Source organism: Bicyclus anynana, chromosome 10 (genome assembly GCF_947172395.1).
Source record: "Bicyclus anynana chromosome 10, ilBicAnyn1.1, whole genome shotgun sequence".
Taxonomy (NCBI): Eukaryota; Metazoa; Arthropoda; class Insecta; order Lepidoptera; family Nymphalidae; genus Bicyclus; species Bicyclus anynana.
Window position 1 is genome coordinate 1,909,680 of NC_069092.1, and position 23,641 is coordinate 1,933,320.

General features: G+C 35.1%; 1 protein-coding gene across 1 annotated transcript in view; it reads left to right on the forward strand.

Annotated features, from left to right (window-relative positions):
* Window positions 1–2,592: 2,592 nt before the first annotated feature.
* Window positions 2,593–23,641, forward strand: part of LOC112050514 (synaptic vesicle glycoprotein 2C) — a 56,849-nt gene continuing 35,800 nt past the window's right edge. The window contains exon 1 of the mRNA XM_024088798.2: window positions 2,593–2,973. Within this exon, the coding sequence (XP_023944566.1) occupies window positions 2,958–2,973 (16 nt within the window). The 5' untranslated portion in view covers window positions 2,593–2,957. The remainder of the gene's footprint in view (window positions 2,974–23,641) is intronic.

The window sequence follows — 23,641 nt, forward strand, 5'->3', positions numbered from 1 at the left end:
ACAAAACAAAATACGACAAGTTCCAACAACGCATGTTAATTAACTTATCGTTTCGAAGTAGGTAGTTAAACTTGAAAATTAAATTATCCATTGTCATTCAAAAAGTAGGTTATCTGGTTGCATATTTTATTTAACATGTATTACAGATCATTTTTTTCTTTGCTACTACTAGTAGTTTCAGACAATATTTGAAACAATTTCAACAAAATCGTTCGTACATTTTAGGTAATTGAATTTTACTAAAAGCCTAAAATAATTTCTAAAAAAGTCTAAAAAAAGTTAAATAGTTTATATAATTGCACGGAACCTTCATATAATACAAACCTATTCGAACTTGGCAATATTTTTTTATAATTTGTAAATTCGAAAACCAAGTGTTACTAACAACCAAATGAATTGTGGCCGGTAAAGAGATTTCATTTGAGAGTTTGATTAGCCGTAAAATTCGCATGAAATTGTGTCTGTCCTTCCTAATAGCGGAATTCCAAGATATTGTGTTCCGAATTCGGCCTGCCAATCAGACTATACAAGGCCATACAATGTGCACTGTGCACTACAACACTGCTAATAAAACAACTGGACATTAACTCAATAGTTTTTATTTCTCATTATCAGCTTATTTTAAAAGCCCACTAAAGGGTCAGGCTTACCTCCGTATATGGGAGGGAGGCCTGGCCTAATGGAGATATTCCTGGCCTAAAAAGATATGCCTGGCCTAAAGGGGATATGGAGCTGATTGCTCCAATGTTTGAAAAAGGGCGGACTTAGATACTTACCCGATGTTAAAATTATCAGGATCGAATCGACGACGGCTTAACATGGTGTAGCACGTTAAACAACCAACTTGCCAACTCCAAGAAGTCATTTTTACTGATAATTTCTTTGAAGAAAGTTAAACTCAGTATTACTAAGCCCAAGCCTAATAAGCACGCCCGTTGATAAGTTTTTATTTGGTGGTCATATAATTTCTGTAAACTTTTTCAGCAGTATTGCAGGGGAAATCGGGTGAATGCAAGTATCTAGAGCTCTGTAAATATCGAGATCGAAGTTTAGAAGAAAGTGTTGGGGAGAATAGATCCATAACCATTCTCTATTCTCGGCGTCTTGTGTGAGGTGCCCTTGGTTTAGAAAAACTTTTCGATCGATGAAGCTTGTTTGTGTTATAAGTAAAATACAGTGACATAGTCAGACCATTATATCTTCAGAAATACATAATTTGAATTAATATTATTCAAAAGCCCATTTAGATTAAATTGATATGGTCTGTATTTTGTACATCTTATTGATTCTACTACTAGGACTTCGAGACTACTAGATTGAAAAACATTTGTTATTAATGACTAAAATTTTAAATGAATCACCTTATGGGCGACACATTAAAAACAAAGAAAGGAAAAATACATAAAAAAAAAAACTGTAAAAAACATGCTTACTCATGGCGAGATTATGCTAACAAAACAAAAACGGTAGCACGCAAATATTCTTTTAGATCATTCTTTTTCAATAATTAATAATTAAAACATTAATAAAGTCTGCGTGAACGATGCTGGAAAACAATAAATTGGTAGGTGTAAATTTTTTGGTAGTAAGCCACTGTTTACTACAGTTTTGACAGGCTTGAAGGGGCCTTGTATCAAAATTAGTTGGGAGCTCAATGAAGGCCCCCAAAGAATGAATGAATGGCAATGAAAAACAAAAACGCTTTCTTCAAAAATAGCATAAAAGAAACAAAAATGTTTGTTTAAAATAAATATGATAGTGACTTAACTTAGGTAAGTAGGATATTTACAATTTTAGGACGCGCGATTATCCAGGAAACAATATTGCTTTCTTCGACTTTTGTCATTTCTAAAGTGACTAGATTAGGTGAGATTGTGGATTAACATGTTGCTAATTTTTGTTTTCACACGTAAGTGGCCCCTGTAGTCCAGAGGCCCCGTATCATTAGGCCTCGTATCATTGATACGACTAATACGCCCTGTATAATAAAATAGCTACACCCCTATTAGTAAAACTGTTTGTAACTGTTTGTAGTAAAGCAGCATGATTATCCAACAGGGCATGTAAAAGTATTCACTAACTAATAGCAACCTAATATAATTAAGATCAAATCGATAGGTAACAACTGTAACTTTTCATATTCCATAAAGCCCATTGTTAACGAAAATCGAAATGTCAAACCCGCTGGTTAGTAATTTGGATCAGTTAGTAATAGATTAATATTGAATACGAAATCACGTGACTCATGAATTACTACAAAAGCGCTTACTCAAACCAAAATAACGCTGACAAAATCGACGAAAACCCAAAAACTCTTTTAGAGTAAACATTAAACCAACTTCGAGGCCCTAAATTCTCAAAAAACTTAAAGTCAATAATACTGAAAAATAATACAGAAACAGTAAATTACAGAAACTAAACTATATGAATCATCCCATCCCATAAAGTCAAAAAAAAACACACCCAACTTAAAAACACGTAAAAATGCTTAGTCATACCGAGATTACGCTAACAAAACCGAAGAGCATGCAAAAATTCTTTCAGTGTACGGACTTGAAAACAACAGTGCGAAATTAATTGCGCGTCCAACCGTCGATATAATTAGTATCGATAACCGCTGCGTCCCTAGCGCCCGCCAGTCCTTGTTCGAACGCCGCTAGTGTCGCCCGCCCAATGCCGCCTACCTTCCGAACGCGGGTTAAACTGAAGTAATAAAAAAACTGTACAACAAATAACCCACAAATGGGATAAAAATTAACAGTTATTCATTGTGAAAAGTGGGACAATTTCACAAGTGAATTTTGAAATATAAAAAAAGAAAATAATTGTGATTATTATTGAAATTATTTATTAATAAATTAATTTAATTAATTTTCGTGTGATATTAGGTTCTAAGTTAGTCTAAGTTAGTGCTTGACTTTCGTGTTTAGTGTACATTCAATTGAATAGATTTTAATATGGAAGAACACGCAGGTATGTGTAATTTTTTAAATTTTATTTTTGTCTTTGTCACTTCGTTTTATGTTGCATTATTATTATATAATTCATACGGTATTCTAAATACATTTAATTATAATTTACTTCCAATACACAACTAAATGTGCTCTCCGATTATACCCTTTACTTCTAAATATAGGGATAAAAAGTTAGCTATGTACTATTGACGAATGTAATCTATCTCCGTGCCAAATTTCATTCAAATCCATTCAGCCATTCAGGAGAATGATTAACACATATCAATCTTTGTAATGTAGGTATTCATTGCGGGTAAATTAAACAGACCTTTAAAGTAATGAAATTTAAACATTCTTTATATTAGCAATTCATTCTCAATTTGAATGACGATTCAAATTGTTCTTTATTTAAATAAAATGTAGTTTTTTGTTTGACTACCCTACAAAATCTTTCCTTCACTATCAAGGCACTTACTCGCTGTATCAACAGGTTTCAGAGCGATTTTCCGTAGCTTTTCAGACATGTTATTTAAGGAAAAGTGTAGGATGACGTCATATCGGAAACATACAACGCTAGATCCGGGGTACCACAGGGTTCTCACTTAGGGCCCCTGTTATTCTTGGCATTTATAAATGACGTCACGATGGAGATAAAACATTGTAAATACTCCTTGTTTGCTGATGACCTAAAAATTTATAAAACAATAAACTCGGATGCTGATATTAGGCTAATACAGGATGATCTTGATAGAGTAACAACTTGGTGCAACGTCAATAAAATGACTCTCAACGCTGATAAATGTTACCACGTAAAATACTCCAGGAAGAAAAAACCACTTGTCTCTAGTTACATGATCGGTAGTGTGGTACTAAAAGAGTTACAGGAAATTAGAGACCTGGGAGTTACTATTGACAGCAAGTTAACTTTTGTGTCACACGTAAACAACATTGTTAAAAAAGCCGCGAAAGTACTAGGGTTTATCAGGCGCAACACTAAAGGGTTCTCCCAGAAAACTAAAATTGTGCTTTACAATGCGTTTGTGAGAAGTTGTGTTGAGTTTGCCAGCGTCATCTGGAATCCATCATATAGTGTCCACTCTCAACGCATTGAATGCATTCAGCGTGCCTTCACTCGACACCTTGCGTTCCATGCTAGTGGTATTTCACACAGGCAACCATACAACCAACGACTTGCCAAGTTTAAAATGATGTCTCTTCGCAGTAGGCGAGAAATACGCGACCAATGTTTTTTACATAACATAGTACATTATGAGGTGAAGTGCAGCAACCTACTTGACCGGGTCTGTCTTTCGGTTCCGATTAGATATCCCCGTCATTGCAAGAAGCGTAAAACATTTCATATCCCTTTCGCTAGAACACATCTCGGAAACCAAGCCCCCGTTGCTCGTATATGCGCAAAATATAATGAACTATCACGTTCTATACCTGGCATCGACATATTTTCCAATTCTTATAGTATCTTTAAAAAAAAACTCACTGATCATCTGTCGGTGAGTTCTTCCCCATAATAATTTAAGTTAAGTTATATCTGTTATTTTGTTCCTTGTGTGGTATTTGACTGTTTACATGTTTTTTAGTTTTTAGTGAATGTTGTGTGCACTTGTCATAGATGTACGTATAAGTCAATGTGAGCTAGTTATATATTATTTGTGTATGTCTCTATATGTATATTGTAAGTGTACGTAAATAAATAAATAAATAAATATTGAACGAACGGTTTTGCGGTTAGACTGAACCTTTTTACAAGCTTTTTATTAATACTGTTCATGTGTGTCAGATCATGGCATCTTGATTGAGTCCGAGGTTCGAATCCAAGTCGGTCTAGAACTAAGCTTATCATTCTTTATAAGAAATTTTCATTAAAATTTCTCCGTACGGAGTTCGGTTTTTTTAACGCGACGTAATCGAAATGGTTCTTCTATGTATGATAAAATTTTGTTTAAAAATACTCACATAGATAATTATACTCGTAATATTGTATAGGTAATAATTGGCTAACTTGTTTTGTTGTTTTGTACACTGAATTCTTTTTTATACAACCTAATTACCATTGATATGTATTTATTTATATCCACTGGGCTATCACGTCTCTTAAATTATACATATATGACCTCTGCCTTCGATTCGGAGGGCGTAGGTTTGAATCCGGTCCGGGGCATGCACCTTCAACTTTTCAGTTATGTGCATTTTAAGAAATTAAATATCAATTTTCTCGAACGGTCAAGGAAAAACATCGTGAGGAAACCTGCATACCATATTCTCTACGTGTGTAAAGTCTGCCGATCCGCATTGGCCACTCTGAGATGAGACTCGTGCTCAATAGTGAGCCGAAAAGAGTTGTTAATGATGTTGATTGATGATTATTCATTTATAAATAAATATAACTTATCTGACTTTGGCGAGAGGAGACTTATGCAAAATCAAAAACCTAAGGTATGTGTGTGGTTATTTTGAAAAATCCTAAATGGAACAGTAAACCTCCTCGTCATAAAGAACTACTTGATCCATTGAAGTTCGTAGCACCTACAAACACTACTGAACATACAGAATTGACAATTTCAATCATCATCTAAATCCATCATCAAATCAGCCGATGAACGTCAGCTATCAGCTTCGCAACTCGTTGAGCTATGTCGGACTTTGGTTCTTCTGCGGATCTCTTCATTTCTGATTCGATCACACAGAGATACTGCTAGTATAGCTCGCTCCACCCGCTGTGTGACTCTGAACCTTCATATGAGGCCCATAGTTAGCGACCAAAATTTTTCTTAAAACTCAGATATGAATATAATGATACCTATGAAAATTTAACTCATGCTTATTGTAAGTCAATTAAGTTCATGATTATTATTCACAAAATCAAAGTGGAAGCAAACAATTGATTTGTAAATTCTGGATTAGATTAAAGTGTAATCGGCCTGTATTTAATGAGATAAAACGAAAAATAAAAAGATTAACCCATAGATACTGAACGTGAACGCTATCAAAATACTAGTAACTCATTTCCAACAAAATACCGGAACTCTGCACGGATTTAGTATACTTTTTATCTTATCTTTAAAGGATTTAAATTTAACTGGAAATAATAGAAAAATACTTTAAACATACCTACGAGGTAAAATACAAAAAATATTTCATTCATTGATATTCCTATTGTTATTGTTTTTAAAATACTTTTTTTGTCGACCGTGAAGCGTAGTTGCTTTTCTTTATTATATTATCATCATCATCGTCATCATCATCATCGTGGTCATCATCATCATCATCATCATCATCATCATCATCATCATCATCATCATCATCATTACCATCATCATCATCATCATCATCATCATCATCATCATCATCATCATCATCATCATCATCGTCGTCGTCGTCGTCGTCGTCGTCGTCGTCGTCGTCGTCGTCGTCGTCATCATCATCATCATCATCATCATCATCATCATCATCATCATTCATCATCACCACCACGATCATAATCATCACTATAATCATCAGTTTCATATCATCATAATCATTAGCAAGGTTTGGGCCCGATTTCCCGAAGTACCAACTCAAGAATAAATGGCTTCATGAAATCCGCACTGGACTGACGATGTTCTTTCAACGAGATATCTATACCACACAATTAGGAAATACTGTTTTTCTTTTTTGATTTTTCCACTTAAAACGTGGTCTGCATGAAATGTGGTTTATGGCAGGACAATGTCTATCGAGACAGGTGGTTTAGTATCAAACCCGGTATTGGTTGAGGTCAGTACCGTAATATTAGTCACGTTCCTATGTAATTTCCGTTACTATTGATCGGTACGTGCCTTTATTGAAGCTCACTGTACTCTATAACAACAAGCTTAATAAGTGTAGGTACAGTCAGCAACGATTTGTAGATTATTTTAAAAAGAAAAAAACGTTTAGATATTTTGCTTTTTGCTTTTAAGTAAAGAAAGACGTCCTTGGTATAATATTCTGTTGTTATTTATTTAATGTTATTATACTTGGTAGGTATTTGCGGTTTTTAGTGAAGGTTGTCAAATGATAATATTTTTTTTCTAAATCGCCTATGTATTGTAAGTGCATATTGCTATGTATGTAGTTAGCAAACTGTTTAAATTGTTATGTATGTATGTAAGGATTGTTTAAATTGTTATGTATGTGTTATGTATGTATGTAAGGATTATTATGTATGTATGTTGGATTTGTTGTACACTCTTCTCGAACCAAGTCGCGTTTAAAACCCTCGTTACTTTAATTTTAAGTTTTCGACCAGTTATTATCATCATTATCTAATAATATTATTTTACCTGACGTTTCGAAAGTGCTTGTAACTAAGTCTAATTGAAATAAATGAACTTTGACTATTGACCTTGACTTTATGAGCGACAGTTTTCCCTCATGATCAGAAAAACTATTATCAAAATTACATGACATATGAAACTCATCACCTATGCTTGGTTGAAGGGTGTAAGGCGACGGAGACCACACCCTTCTACTTTCTACGATCCTTGCATATCTACCTTGCTTCTTCCCTTCTTAAAAATCAATTCATACAAGTTTGTCGGTTTAGAGTACTCGTAGGGAACCTGGCCTTTATTGAGATGTCTTGAATTTCGTACAGGAACGTTGGCTTTGGCCCCTTCCAACATTTTCATTCACTATCACCTTATAAATCCCTTTTGTTTGTCTACTTTCATTGATCTTCTATGCGTGCCCAAACCATCGATGCATACTTCTCTCGGTTTCAGTGATTGTTTATCTATAATAATATTCATCATTGTCAGCCGATGGACGTCCACTGCTGGACAAAGGCCTCTTGCATAGACTTCCAAACAAAACGGTCTCGAGCCGCTTGCATCCAGCGGCTCCCTGCAACCCGCTTGATGTCTTCGGTCCACCTAGTGGAGGGTCGACCAACACTGTGCTTTCCGGTGCTGTGTCGCCATTTCAGCACATTGGAACCCCAACGTTCATCGGCTCTTCGAACTATGTGGCTTGCCCATTGCCACTTCAGCTTCACGACTCGCTGAGTTATGTCGGTGACTTTGGTTCGTCTGCGGATCTCCTCATTTCTGATTCGATAACGCAGAGAAACTCAAGCATAGCTCGTTGAGTGACTTTGAACCTTCTAATAAGGCCCATATACTAATATTATAAAGAGGAAATATTTGATTGTTTGTTTGTATTGAATATATTCTGAAACTACTGCACCAATTTGAATAATTCTTTCACTTTTAGGAATCTACACTATCCCCGAGTGTTATAGGCTATATTTTGTCCCCGTATTCTAACGGGAACGGGAACTACGCGGTTAAATCTTAAATAAATATAAAATAATGTATGAACATATAAAGATAAAAATGCTTGTACTTAATACAGTGGTACTTAAGTACATGTTATTGAGATAAATTGTCATTGTATCCTCGTGCTGCCGAGTAGCTAATATAAAAGAATACTTGGCTGTCAATACATCATCATTACCGGTGGAGTTATCATCAGGAGTCAGGAGTCAGTGCATTGTCGCAGATGTCCAATGAAACACAATGTGGCGGTTAGGGCTGCTACTTAACAATATAATCTATTTTTATATTTTTTTATTAAATGAGTGCCAAATATTTATCACTTAAAGAATGTCAGAATGTCTGCTATTACAGAACATCACAAACAGGATGGTCACTTTACTGCGTGTTATTTATATTTTCTATATTGTTTTGAAAATTATTGTGGTGGGAAATGTGGAAGGCAAACGGCCACGAGGTAGATCTCTAACCCGATGGTCGGATCTTCTCAAGGAAACAGGAGCCCGCACCTTTTACAGTGCCGTCCAAATGGCCAGCGACCGTACTCGATGGAGGAACATTGTATACCAAAAGATGACTCGCCATGGTGGTCTCGATCCTCAGTCATGAGGGACCGACTGGAGAGAGAGATATTGTTTTGTGGGTTCGAATCCGGTCCGGGGCAACCACCTCCAATCTTTCAGTTGTGTGCATTTTAAGAAATTAGATATCACGTGTCTCAAACGGTGAATGAAAACATCGTGAGGAAACCTGCATACCAGAGAATTATCTTTATTATCTGCGTGTGTGAAGTCAGTCTGCCAATCTGCATTAAGCGTGGTGAACTATTGGCCTAACCCCTCTCATTCTGAGAGGAGACTCGAGTTCAGCAGTGAGCCGAATATGAGTTGATGATATTGTCTTGGGTCAGGCCCGCCGCCATATCAACCACTTTACCAAGCAGTTTTTGCGTATGGTGTCGCGTAGAAAACGTAAGAAGTAGATTATTAAACACAGAGATCGCTTTTTAGCGATAAGGCCGCCTATTGTGCATTTAATTTTTTGTATTATTTTTCTGTATTGTATGTTTCTTTGTGGCACAATAAAGTGTATTTTCATTTCATTTCATTCATTTCACAGTACACAGAAGTATAATTATATAGTAACTAGCAAACGCCGCGCGGTTTCACCCGCGTGGTTTCTGTATGAATATGAAAAAAATATAGTCTATATCACTCGGGGATAGCTTCTCAACAATGAAAAAACTTTTCAAATCGGTGCAGTAGTTCCAGAGCCTATTCAAAACATACAAACAAACAATCCAATCTTTCCTCTTTATAATAATTAGTTTAGATGTACAAATAAAAGAATACACTGCATCGTCACTTAATATCTGGTAAAATCGACGTCGAAGAATAATTTGTTATTGAATAAAAAAAAAACAAATTGAAGTGTGTGTTTGCTGCTGAATAAGATTTTCGCGATAAATTTTCACAACAAGTGCGCGCTTTTCACACTCGAAATGAAGAAGAAGAAGAAGAAATATACTTTATTGTACATTAAAACAAAAATAAACAATAACTTGGAAACTAATGTACATATGGCGGTCTTATCGCTAAAGAGCGATCTCTTCCAGACAACCACTGTGGAAGAGAAAAAAACATTAGCACCGATTCAGGTATACGCACACAAAAAATAAGACAAAGTTAAGTAATTTAAATACATAAATAATATGCAATAATACATAATAATAATACAAAGAAATACATAAATGTAAGATTTTCCGCCGAGAAACTGTAAAGTAAACATAAGTGGCAGCCCTGTCACCGTTTGATTGATTTCTTAGTCGCAAGTCGCGTTTACGAGCGTAATGTGTTGCTATTAATATCGCTTATTGATGTCCCATTAAAGCTTACAATAAAAATGAACATCTTATTGCCGTCCCGCAACTAGGCAAATAGGTCTATTGTCTTTCATTGAGAATAACTTAAAGATACATTTTAATATAAATCCTATGCGCTTCAAATCAGTTTTATTTATTTTAGCCACTTATAGCCGTCACACATGTGTCTTTGACAGTGTTATTATTAACTTGATATGAAATTCAAGCTGTATTATTTATTTATTTATTTGTAACTAACAGCGTTTATCAAAATATGTACAGAAAATATAGAATAAACAATAATAATGCCACATACAGTTGCAAAGAAAGATACAATATAAGTAGGTATAACAAGTTAAAATGAAAAATAATTTTTAAAAGTAATGATAGTGAATAAAAGAATAATAATAAGTTAATCACTTAAAAGAAAAATAGTATAAAATTTAAAATTCGCAAGTTGAATATAAATCAGTTGGCAGTTTGGATCGTGCCGCGATGCAAGAACCAGCTCATGACTAAGGGCCCCGTATGGGTTCGAAACTAGTCGGGCATACTCCGACGTAATATCACGTGATTGTGTGTGAATTTAGCCGTGTTTCATAATCAATTAATTTGAATATAAATGATAAGTGAATGAGTGTGAGAGTGTGTGTGTGAGTCGGTGTGTGCGTGTGTGTGCGCGTGTCTAAGAGTATGAGAAAGAGAAGAAAAATTGGTGCCTAAGTTAGTGTGATAATTTCTTTTTTTAATTGTGCTTTAGATAAATAAAAAAGAAAAACACAAACACAAAAATGTACTACACTAAATGCCAGATCGTTTTGAAGGCGGTGCCCAGTTTAAAAATATAAAATGTAGCAGTCGGGTAAGAATTTATAAACGACGTAATAATCATAACTTATTACACTATTTTCCTGTTCATAAGAAAAAAAACATCTGCTAACTATTAAGTGATAATGTTAACAATGTGATACGTCATAAGTACGTACTTAGTTGTTCAATTTTCTTTATCTTGCCAAAATACCTTACCCACTTAGCCCTACTTATAGCCTTTCGTATCTTATCTAACATCCGCGTAGGGCCTAGGCAGATGGACTTTGACCTTTCCTATAGATAGACGGATGGATTATCTCTTAAAAATGGATGGTACGTAAGTAATTTAAAAAAATGCAGTATTTAAATATGGAACAGTTGAAACTTCTTGGTGCTGAGAGCTATACATTTATAACCAGAACAAAATAGGAATGATGACAGTTTTTTAAATTGTATATAAATTAAGAGTACGCTAATAGTAAAGCAATTTTATAAAAGTAACAAGGTATCTGCGATCATTACTTTCGGAGCTACAGGGATTTAAAGGGTCAGATTTGCGGCGCTGCCGCGGATCCCTGAAAAACGACCCATACAAAATGGTGCGAACTTATGACGTCGTAGGCAATTAATGATCGTTAGATTTGTATGGGCGTTTAAAGAAAATTACTAATATCTTTGTTATTTCTGCGTTTATGTTTATAGTTCATATATTAAAAAATGTCACATTTAATGTAAGGAAGCTAAAATGAATTTTCTTCTAATAAATATTTTTAGTAGATTTTGAAATTTTATAATCTTATTTATTTTGCAAATCTCTTTTTGTCAATCTTTGCTTTTTATGTGTAAATTAGTTAACATTGACCTTATTTACCCGAATGTATCATAAAAAACAATATATTCAAACCTAGTCATCTTTACCATTCTTAGCAGCTTAATTGATTAGTGGCTTAAATAAACACAGCGGTATTTCCCTCAGTTGACAACTATCAGAAGAGCACTAGACAATAATCTCATAGCAAATATTTGTTTATGAATTTAAATATCTAGTAACTATGGATGACCGATTATTTTTGTAAATCGTGTTTTCTAAAAATGAAACCTAGATAAATTTATCGCCCTGGAAACCATCTATGCAGCTGTTTCCGAGATTCTACACAAGAATTCTTCTCTAGGCGCATGAGGGTAAAATTATTACAGATGTAACGTCACGCTGGTATGCAACGGAAGTGTTGAAAAAGAGAGAGGGAGAGCGATCGAGACCGATTGAGAGAGGGTACCTAAGACAGGGCGAACGTAGCATGAAGCAACTAGCCGTGGAGTGAGAGTAGAGAGCAAGCAAGTGAGAAAGATTGAGGAGAAAAAAAAAAAAAAAAACATACATACAGCCGAACGTAGAACCTCCTCCTTTTTGGAAGTCGGTTAAAAAGTGAGACAGAGCGAACGTCGTATCACGCACAGTGCTATGGAGTGAGAGGTGGGAGAAGATAAATTTATAATTTACATTAGTTTTCAACACTTTTTTATATTTTAATAACAATTAAATTCCTAACCTATCTTCCTTTTTCCCTTCCTCTTAGTCTCGGAAATCTAAAGCTTTAGATTTGTATAAATATTAACAAGATTAATAAATTAGTTCGCCAAAGAAGTTTCACTTCTGACATGTGTACTTTGTACGCACGCATTTTTTTTATAGATACATAAATATGTGTAAATCCTCCAAAACTCGTAATATAACTTGGTTATATTAAAATTAAGTTGAAAATACAGATAAAAATAGATTAATTACAGATAAAGGGGCATTTCGGTGATTAGATAGCTAATCCGTCAGCACATGGCTACAAGGTTTAATTAATTAATGCCTTTGATATGTCAGTGAAGATCCACGAGTATATCGGAATTCTTCAATAATCACTTGTTACTTACCGTCTATACCATTGCTTGCTTATCGCTTCGTATTGCCTAATCGTAATAAAATTCAATTGTTTTAAAGATTTACGATATTCGACAATAATCGTAAACCTAATCGAAATCTTAATTATTTATAACCGCTAAGACTAGGGCAGTGATAGCCCAGTGGATATGACCTCTGCCTCCGATTCCGGAGGGTGTGGGTTCGAATCCTGTCCGGGGCATGCACCTCCAACTTTTCAGTTGTGTGCTTTTTAAGAAATTAAATATCACGTGTCTCAATCGGTGAAGGAAAAACATCGTGAGGAAACCTGCATACCAGAGAATTATCTTCATTCTCTGCGTGTGTGAAGTCTGCCAATCCGCATTGGGCCAGCGTGGTGGACTATTGGCCTAACCCCTCTCATTCTGAGAGGAGACTCGAGCTCAGCAGTGAGCCGAATATGGGTTGATGACGATGAAGACTAGGGCAGGGATTCGCTGGATGCAGGCGGCTCAGGATAGTGATGTTTGGAAGTTCCTACAAATAGCCTATGTCCTGCAGTGGACGTTCATCAGCTGATATGATGATGATGATGATGAAATCTTATCATGCCTAAGTATATCTCAGATCTGTCGACATTTCGTGAATATAATTATTAAAATATATATATTTAAGCCCGTGTTCGTTTATGCTTAGCTTAATACAAGTCCAGTAAAAGGTAATTGGTCTGAGCCTTGTGACATGTTATGTTATATTTGTTGTTGTGATATGTTCTGTTATATTTATTTTATCACATTATTTCAATTTTTCGAAATTATTCAATCTACAGCAGGGGCGTAACTACCGCTGTATCTGCCATATCAACGAGACTGGACTACATTATAGACTACATATAGACTGGGCCCCTTTCGTGTGAAAATCAAAGTTATTAAAATGTATCATCTGGTGGAACCCGGGGAAAAAACTACAGAGTATTCACTTCAGAAATGACAAAAGACTATATATTTTTTTTTCGGGTTTTTAAGAGTACGTCCTACAAGTTAGCAACATCTTACTTGTCATGTCATATTTATTATAAGCGAGCGTTTTTGTTTCTTTTTGAGAAATCTTAAGCTTTTACTTTAAAAGGGATCATAAAATACTTTGTAAATCTTGAAAAAATAAGATAATACCGAATGTGACCCAAAAGCGAGTCAACGTTTGGACAAAAATAATAATATTATAATGATTATTATAACATTTGACATAATTATTATTATACCTAAATTGATAACGCCATATTTATGTCTGAGAAAGTTGATTGACCCAATTTTATTGATTTATCTCAAATATGTTTCATATTTTATATTAGGTAGGTATAATGCGAGTGATTTCATTTGTGTAAACAAAGGATAATGGAGAGGGCATGACAAATTTTACCGGCATGAACTGTTTATACATACATATATATGTGTGTATGCTGTATGTATGGATGCATATAAGTATGTTAAAGGCTAAGGACCGGCAACAATGGAAAAGGCATTCACAGTAAAGGGATTTTCTCTTAATTGTTAATAAAAAATCATATAACAAAATAAAAAAATCTTTTAATAAGAATAATTAAGTAAAATTAACTTTAAGGATTATTTATTGTATTATGAGCGAGTTGTACAAGGTGATGAAACTGTCGCTAGGAAGAACACCGCGTATATTTTTATAGTAATTGTTGAATGTATAAGAAAATAATAATTTAACTAAATTGTTTATTTACTCTTAACTAGCCCGTTCGCGTAAAAATCTGTTTTTTACAAATCTAGTGGGAACCACGGATTTTTCTGAGGGTAAAAAAGAGCCTTTGGGCTAAAATTTATCCAAATCGCTTTAGTAGTTTACCGTGAAAAGGTAACCTGCAGGCAAACAGGCTTTCGCAGTTATACTCGTAATAATAGCAGTGCCGGATTAAGGTAACTTAATGTCTTAAGATATCCTCCTCCTGTGAATAAAGAATTAATTAAATAAAAATCTGTTAACACTGTAGTAATATTACCGGAGGTAACTCAATGCTATCTTCCTCTGTGGGCCCCTTCCTGTGAATAAAGAATTAATTAATTAAAAAATCTGTTAATACGTACTGTAGAATATCAATAAACGTCAATTTTAAACGCACGGATTTTGGAATTGCTTAAATTTTTGTGTGCTCGTTTTTTTCACGCCCGTCTCTAGTGTCCCTTAGACGGGATACCCTTGCTTGTATTATTATTATAGCTTGGAAACTTCGTTCATAACACAACCGATATTGCGCGTGGGGCGGGGGGCGTGTAGCGATGAATGAAAAATCCACGACTGATGTACGTCACACCGCACGCACAATTTCCGCCCGTCGCTCGCATATCATGGGAGTGTTATCAACGAACTATAGTATGGATTACAGCTTCTGAAGGAAGGTGAACGTACTAGAACGCCATTGGTGATTCACCCACTACGCCGAGTAGCTACGACGTTTATCGTCTGCTATCTGTGAAACGTTAAATCAATCATTTCGGACCGAAGATAGCCGACAAAGTGACAGCTTCTACGAGTATGTAACGACGAGCTTCAATATAATATGGATTAATGATTATCACCAAAGTTGTCAGACATCGCGTGTTGAATAGATAATTATATTAAGATAGGGTATAGCTAATAGCTGACGAAATAAACAGAATGATTGAATGATAAAATTACTTAACATAAAACAAAAGTACATATATATAGCACTTCAATTTTAATTCGAATTCAAAAAATACTAAATAAAGATCTACATTCAATAATAAAAATTTTAATAAAAAAAATACAACCGACTTCAAAACCTAAAAACGTACCCACTAAACTAAAAAGTGAAAAATAACATCATAATATGTTCTACCTGCTGATCAGTATGAAGGCGGTGCTTAGCCGGCGATGTATTAATTCAAGCCATGTGAGAATATCTTATAGATTTAGATTTTGCAGACAGTGTTGTTTCATGTGGTCCTGTCAGAAATGGCTTAAATTAAGACAACACCAACATGTTATTTTTCACTTTTTAGTTTAGTGGGTACGTTTTTAGGTTTTAAAGTCGGTTGTATTTTTTTTATTAAAATTTTTATTATTTTTCCATTTTTAGTGTAAAATTTCATCTCAAACGAATACATCAGACCCCTACTGACAGTCACAACCCATCTTGGTACAAAATTCTCATTAATACAAATTAGTCAAGCCCAAGCACAAGGTAGCTACCGTAAACCGTTAAGGGGTTCCCTTAATTGACCTTGGTCTTCATCATCAGACCCCTAATAACAGACACAACTCATCTAGGTCGAAAGTTCTCAGTAATACGAATAAATCAAGGCCAAACACAAGGTAATTACTGTAAACTGTTAAGGAGTTCCCTTAATTGTCCTTGGTCTTCATCACCACAGTCACAACCTATCTATGTGGAAAGTTCTCATTAATACAAATTAATCAAGCCCAAACACAAGGTAACTGCTGTAAATCGCCGAGGAGTTCCCTCGTCTGTTTTATGGCTCCATCATCAGATCGATTTTAAACCTTCATGAAATTGTAGTGCTTAAAAGTACTAAATGGAAAAGTATACGAACACACTAGACACCCATATAATTTTCGAAAGTTCCCCTCAATTTCTCCAGGATTCCATCATCAGATCTTGACATGATGGCAATGGAACCAAATGGGGACTTTACCGTTTCAAACAAAAAAAGAATTTTTGAAATCGGTCCAGGCGTCTTTGAGTAATCGGTGTACATACATTAAAAAAAAAAATATACCGACCGAATTGAGAACCTCCTCCTTTTTGAAGTCGGGTAAAATCACTTTTACGAAAAAAATTCAAGTACAAAAACGAGCATTTCGCCGAGCAAATCACCTTTTACTAAGTCACAAACCTCTTTATCGTGAGTAACAGTCTAAGTAACGTCATAAAGTAAAAGTGACGGTCTTAATCACGGAAAAATAAAGTCTTCTTTACTACTTACTACTTTTACTGTTACTTTAGCTTTACATGAAGAAATTGTCTGTAAGTCACAAACCTCGTATGGTATGGTAACAAAAATATTATATTCGAAGGAGCACAGATCTACAATAAATTACCATCTGATATAAAAGAAGCTTAATCTATGTTTATTTAGAAGAATTTATTTTTAATTTAGAAGAACTTATAATAATTTATTTAAAAGAAATTAAAATTTTATTTATTGAATAACATGTCAACATAACACATGTTGCATCCAGTAAGCTGTATTCTACTAAATAAAATAAAATTTAAATCTAATTAGTCTGTACACACGTGAATAATTACCTTATTTATTTAATTGTATCTATACTAATATCATAAAGCTGAAGAGTTTGTTTGTTTGATTGAACACGCTGTTCTCAGGTCACTACCGGTCCGATTTGAAAAATTCTTTCAGTGTTAGATAGCCCATTTATCGAGGAAGGCTATAGGCTATATATTATCCCCATATTCCTACGGGAAGGGGAACCACGCGGGTGAAACCGCGCGGAGTCAGCTAGTTTCTCATATAAGCGAATTTAATGTAATTCTTTTGAGAAAATAAAGATCTTAAACCAGAATTATGGCCTACTTGATCCGAATATAAATAGTTATTTACGAGTATGCCACTGTCATGTAGGACATTGTAGAACGAGTGTTTTATAAGTAACACGCAATAATTCTGAAACAAAGTTAGCGAATAACATTCAAGCTGATATGAATAGCAAAAAACACAGAAGGTACCGTCCAACCGAAAATTGCCAAGAACTGTCCTACCTTTGCGCAGGTCCTAAACCGTCACAGCCTTATTTGTGCACGTCCCAAACGAAATAAGCAAACATATATTTTCAAACATACTCATCGTAGAGTTTATATTCCATTCGGAAATTTTTAACGCGTTCCTAATATGGCACATTAGAAGGACAAGGTGTACTTTATAAGTTGTTAACTTGCCTAACCATCTACATTTGAATCAGTAAACATACTAAATATGTCACAACAATCTGTACTAATACTAAGCTGAAGAGTTAGTTCGTTTACTTGAACGCGCTTATTTCGGGAACTACTGGTCCGATTTGAAAAATTCTTTCAGTGTTTGATAGCCCATTTATTGAGAAAGGCTATAGGCTATAAATTATCCCCATACTCCTACAGGAACTGGAACCACGCGAGTGAAACCGCGCGACGTCAGCTAGTAATTCATAAGGGTATTACTATATATAGGTAGCCGCCTTTTTTATGGCGAAATATTCAAAACACTTGATTTACATTTGACCAATAGTTCAAAAGTTTTGTAGTACTTTCATGCTACAAAAAATAATTAAAAATTGGTTCAGTAGCTTAGTCAAGAATAGGAAAAAAATTGACAGATTTACGAATAAATTAACATTCATAAGTAAGTACATATATGAATTTCAAAAATTGAATTTTCATATACCTAAAAGCTTTTTAGATATTAAATTACCTATATTAGATTGCCATAAATCAAGATATGAAGCCGAAAATAAGCTGAGCGTAACAAAAATTCAATATAAGTACGCTATGGAATCCTCATGGGGTGATATTAAGTAGATAAAAAAGCTTCTGTGCGTGTTATGTCTGGATAAATCCAGTTATCGTGAGCGCCGATGCGATGACCCTGGCTTTATCACATATTTATTGATGTAAGCTGCTGCCTATGGTTTCATTACACCGAAATAATGCGATATCTAATGGTAAAGTTAGTTAAAAGTTATCGTCGTCTTACATTCATCATTGTTACTAATTTAACGGCTTACTACAGGACCTGGTAGTATAGCGTAAATTTTCACCCATGGCCGATTAGATATTTACCCCTCCCCTATTTTAATATTATTAGTTTAATTTTATTAAATACAACAATTAATATTGTACAACTTATTGAAAATCAAAACAAATTACCTCTGCTTCGGACGAAGCAGACACATTTGACGGCCTCCGTGGCGCAGTGGTATGCGTGGTGGATTTACAAGACGGAGGTTCTGGGTTCGATCCCCGGCTGGGCTGATTGAGGTTTTCTTAATTGGTCCAGGTTTGGCTGGTGTTTGGAGGTAGGAGGGGTTTTTAGCCGGTAGGAGTCCGGCACTACCCTAACGGGTGTCCATGAGGATTTTCCCCCTACGAAAAAAAAAGGTTAGGCTGGTAAGAGGCTTCGGCCGTAGCTAGTTACCATCCTACCGACAAACGTACCGCCAAGCGAATTAGCGTTCCGGTACGATGTCGTATAGAAACCGCAAGGAGTGTGCATTATCATCCTCCTCCTAACAGGTTAGCCCGCTTCCATTTTAGACTGCATCATCACTTACCATCAGGTGAGATTATAGTCAAGGGCTAACTTTACCCTGCATCATGAAATTCAGCAATATATCAGCCTATTAAATTGATAAACTTTGGACAAGATACAAACGTTTCAATATCGTTCACGTACGGTGGCATTCACCTTGGATTAGTGACGCGCCGTCGAATCATCGACAGTCGATACGTTAATTAGGTTTGTACAAGTATTTTTTTCAACGCGTATCTTATCAGGCGTGTATCTAATAGACCTTGTGTGTAAAGTGTGTGTAAAGCTTTTGAATATGTAAACATTTTGTTATAATCGTGTAACTATCGTGTCGGCTAAGTTATCGGCTATATATCAGCCCATAATTATGTTATCCAGTAATTCGTTTCTAGTTTTTGGTAGTGACTAATTTGTTAGCTTCGTCTGAATCGATTCTAGATTATCGACGTATCGGTTATGGCTAATTTTCCTGTTTTTTATTTTGTATTTTTTTTTATTTTGTCTATTCATACTATATTCTTAAATCACCCCTGTATTAGGGCGTGCAAGGTAATTTATCTCTCACGACTCTTCATGTCTATGTCATTCTAAGTTTAATGTTGAGACGTAATACATAAAAAAATTGGCTATGAGTAGGTATTTTTTAAGCAAAATCTTAAAATAATAAGCAAATATTTTACATGATCAATCCTACTAATATTATAAACGGGAAAGTTTGTATGGATGTTTGTATGGATATTTGTTTAGATGTGTGTTGGGATGTTTGTTACTCTTTAACTCCGCTATTACTGAAGTGATTTGACTAAAATTTAGAACCGAAATAGATTTTACTCTGGATAAACACATAGGCTACTTTTAATTCCGGAAAAATCATGGTTCCCGTGGGATTTGTGAAAAACTGGATTCCATTGATTAAATTAAATGTTAATGTAATCCACCGATAGCTTTTTGCATCAGCGAAACTACAAGATTTATAATTGTGAATTAAAATATTGGTAACATCTATTTACCAAAAATATAAAATAGTTGAAAGTATATTTAAAGATGTTTATAAAGTATTTTCATGGTTAATTAAATGGTCAACACAATTTGGCGCCATTTACAATTAAAAAAATCCAATATAATTAAAAGAATTCAATAAAATGAACCTTCGTATATGATTCATTAGGTACATTGTATTGATTGTGGAATTTTATTATTGAAAGTAGGCTATTACTGCCCAGACGTCTCTCCAGGGGGTGGGGATGACGTCACCGGCGGCACATCCCTATAACCACATACCCGTAACCTTATTGTGTTGTAGTCTCTATAGTCAAACTATGGTTATTTATTGCGTGTTCTACCGTCATAAAACTATGACGTCAGTGCATTAAGATTAAGAATTAAAGAGGAGAACTAAAAAAAAAATGTAAAATGCTAGTCGGACTTGCCCATCGATGATTCCGTACAAACCTTTCTTCAAAATAAGTCGAAAACTATATCATTAAAATAAAAATCCGTTTTGAGCTTGTGCCAATGAAAACCTTCCATACGATAACCCACATGTCATGGTTAACGCAATTCAAAATCGAATTTCTGTAATTGTTCTTTGGATAAAAGCTGTTTCATTTTGTGATTTAATTACAAATTTTCAGTTTTTTTGGCTATATTTGTAGTCTATGAAGATATTACTTACCTTACTTACTTACTTTGATATTTCTAGGTTAAATCTACTTTTTGATAGTTTTGTTTTAAACTTTTTGGTTCAAATATAACAAATGCATTCCCAAGCACTAACGCCCAAAATTGAAAATGCAACACTATTCAAAAAAAAGCGTCGTGTTTTAAAAACGCTGTCGTGTGAACATATACTTGGGAATGCATTTGTTGTATTTGAACGCTTTTTTAACGTTCGTTAAAAAAACTCTCGTGCGAATGAGAGCTTAGGCAAATCATTTAGTTAGTCTGACGGTCAATTTAGTCGAAGTCAGTATCAACCAGTATCAACTAACTTTTGTTGTTCTGGAATCATTCAAAGCCAATTAAACTGCTGCAACTAAAGGAGATTGCGTGTCACTCTTGCTCAAAAATAATTAAGGATGAGCTCACAAGAGCTTAAATAAAAAGAAACAAAATAAATATTTAATGTAACCAATAAATGGTTACATTAAATATTTATTTGTTTCTTGCAAGAATTTCTCAATAATAGTAATCAGCCCGGATTTGGGAAGTTGGTTACATTAAATATTTGTTTTCTTTCTTCCAACAATATTATAAAGCTGAAGAGTTTGTTCGTTTGTTTGATTGAACGCGCTAATCTCAGGAACTACTGGTTCGATTTGAAAAATTCTTTCAGTGTTAGATATCCCATTTATCGAGGAAGGCTATATGTTATCCCTATATTTCTACGGGAAATTCTTCTATATGTTACGGGAAATTCGGCTATATGTTATCCCTATAATTCTATAACCACGCGGGTGAAACCACGCGGCGTCAGCTATTTTCTAAATAATTGTATTCAGCCCAGAATTTTTAAGTTCGAATTCTCGTTAAGTTTTATAGGAAATCCTTAACTTTTATCAATTAATATCGATATATATCACGTCCTATCCAAAATTAATATTGTTTATATTAAATATGTTATGAGTCAACTACCCTATTAGCTCGTGGTGCTTGTGCTTTTTGGGCCCGTGTGCGCCAAGCTTAAGGTTCGTCGGGAATGTGGCTTATGAGAGCGGCGTTATCTGATGTCTCCCACAATCCTTTGACCGTCGCATCAACACCAATCAACAGTAATCGAGCCGCTGATTGCAATGAGCTCATTCCAAATTTTATGCCTAGATAGCTCAATGGTAGGATTCAAATTCGTGAAGTCCTAAGTTCTATTAATATACAGGTTGTTCGGAAGTATTTCCCATAACTTCAAGGTGTTGACGAGTCCATAGTCCAACGCGTTATAGGAGACGAACTGCAAAAGTATGTTTTTTAATTAAAAAATAAAAACTTTTTTATGTTTTCGTAGTAAGTAATGTAATTTTAATAATTCCGACTATCCATGTAACACACGCCTTTACCTATCCTTGCGTTTTAAAATACGTAAAACCAAGCAGTTAATATTAACTCACTTGGCGACGGTTTGTCAACTTCGCCAAAATGGAAGCGTGGACACGAGCTACAGGTCTCTACGTGGCTTCTGAATACTCTGGCGGCTTGGCGACGTTGCCACTATAATGTACACCATGGCGCCTTAATGAGGCAGAGCTTTAAGGATGCCTATAAGAGGCACATTTTAAGATATTCCTTGAATATTTTTAATTAATTTTCGGTAAAGAACATAACCTCAGAGTTATGGGAAATACTCCCCAGCACCCTGTATAGTCAAGTAATCGTATACTTTGTTTACATAAGGAAGTCCGTTTGCTTCCGAATGTGGTGGTAATGTTTTTTTTTATTGTTTACAAGTTAGCCCTTGACTACAAGGTAAGTGATGATGTAGTCTTAGATGGAAGCGGGCTAACTTGTAAGGAGGAGGATGAAAATCCACACCCCTTTCGGTTTCTACACGACATCGTACCGGAACGCTAAATCGCTTGGCGGTACCTCTTTGCCGGTAGGGTGGTAACTAGCCACGGCCGAAGTCTCCCACCAGCCAGACCTGGACCAATTAAGAAAATCTCGATCTGTCCAGCCGGGATCGAACCCAGGACCTCCGTTTTGTAAATCCACCGCGCATACCACTGCGCCACGGAGGCCGTCAAAAGTACAGACAATAACCCAGATCAATTGATAGACGTTGATGACGGTAAAACTGAAGTAACCGTAGACAGAGAAAGTGAAGCAACAAACCTACAGTTTACACACACAAACGCACTTGGTCTACACAACAACCACCATAGGACTTCCCGGAGAGATTAACTAATAATGGTTGTTATATAAGAGCCGTAATATCAAGAAATCATAGTGAATAGGTATATTGTTTGGGCTATCGATCGAGTCATTGAGCAATGCACGCACAGACGGTCCATTAGCCGTAGACATAACAAAAGCGCTCTCCTTCAGTTTACAATGTCACTATAATAATAGGTTGGAGAAATTTGATATACGCTGGGAAAGGCTTGAAATGTATCTTACTATATTATGTCTAATATCTATGTTCGTTGTCAATAGTATCAATAGGGTAGTAGACTCATATCAAAATTATTTTAAACAATACTCATTTCATGTAGTACTTGGAACAAAAAAAAACATACACTCGAATTGAGAACCTCCTTCTTTTTTTAAAGGCGGTTAAAAAGGGTCCGAAATACACAAATTTTAATAAAATATAGTAAAATTTGCTTAGAAACTCTAGTTAAAAATACGTATTTAATGTACTTATTTTTCTAAACACCAAAAACATTGTCATCCATTTCGTGACGTCATAGCATTGGTAAACACACACACGAGGAAATAGGGGATTCCGATTTTTTTGCTTTAAGCCGATTTAAGAGTAAGTAGGTACTTAAATTCAGTTTTTCTAG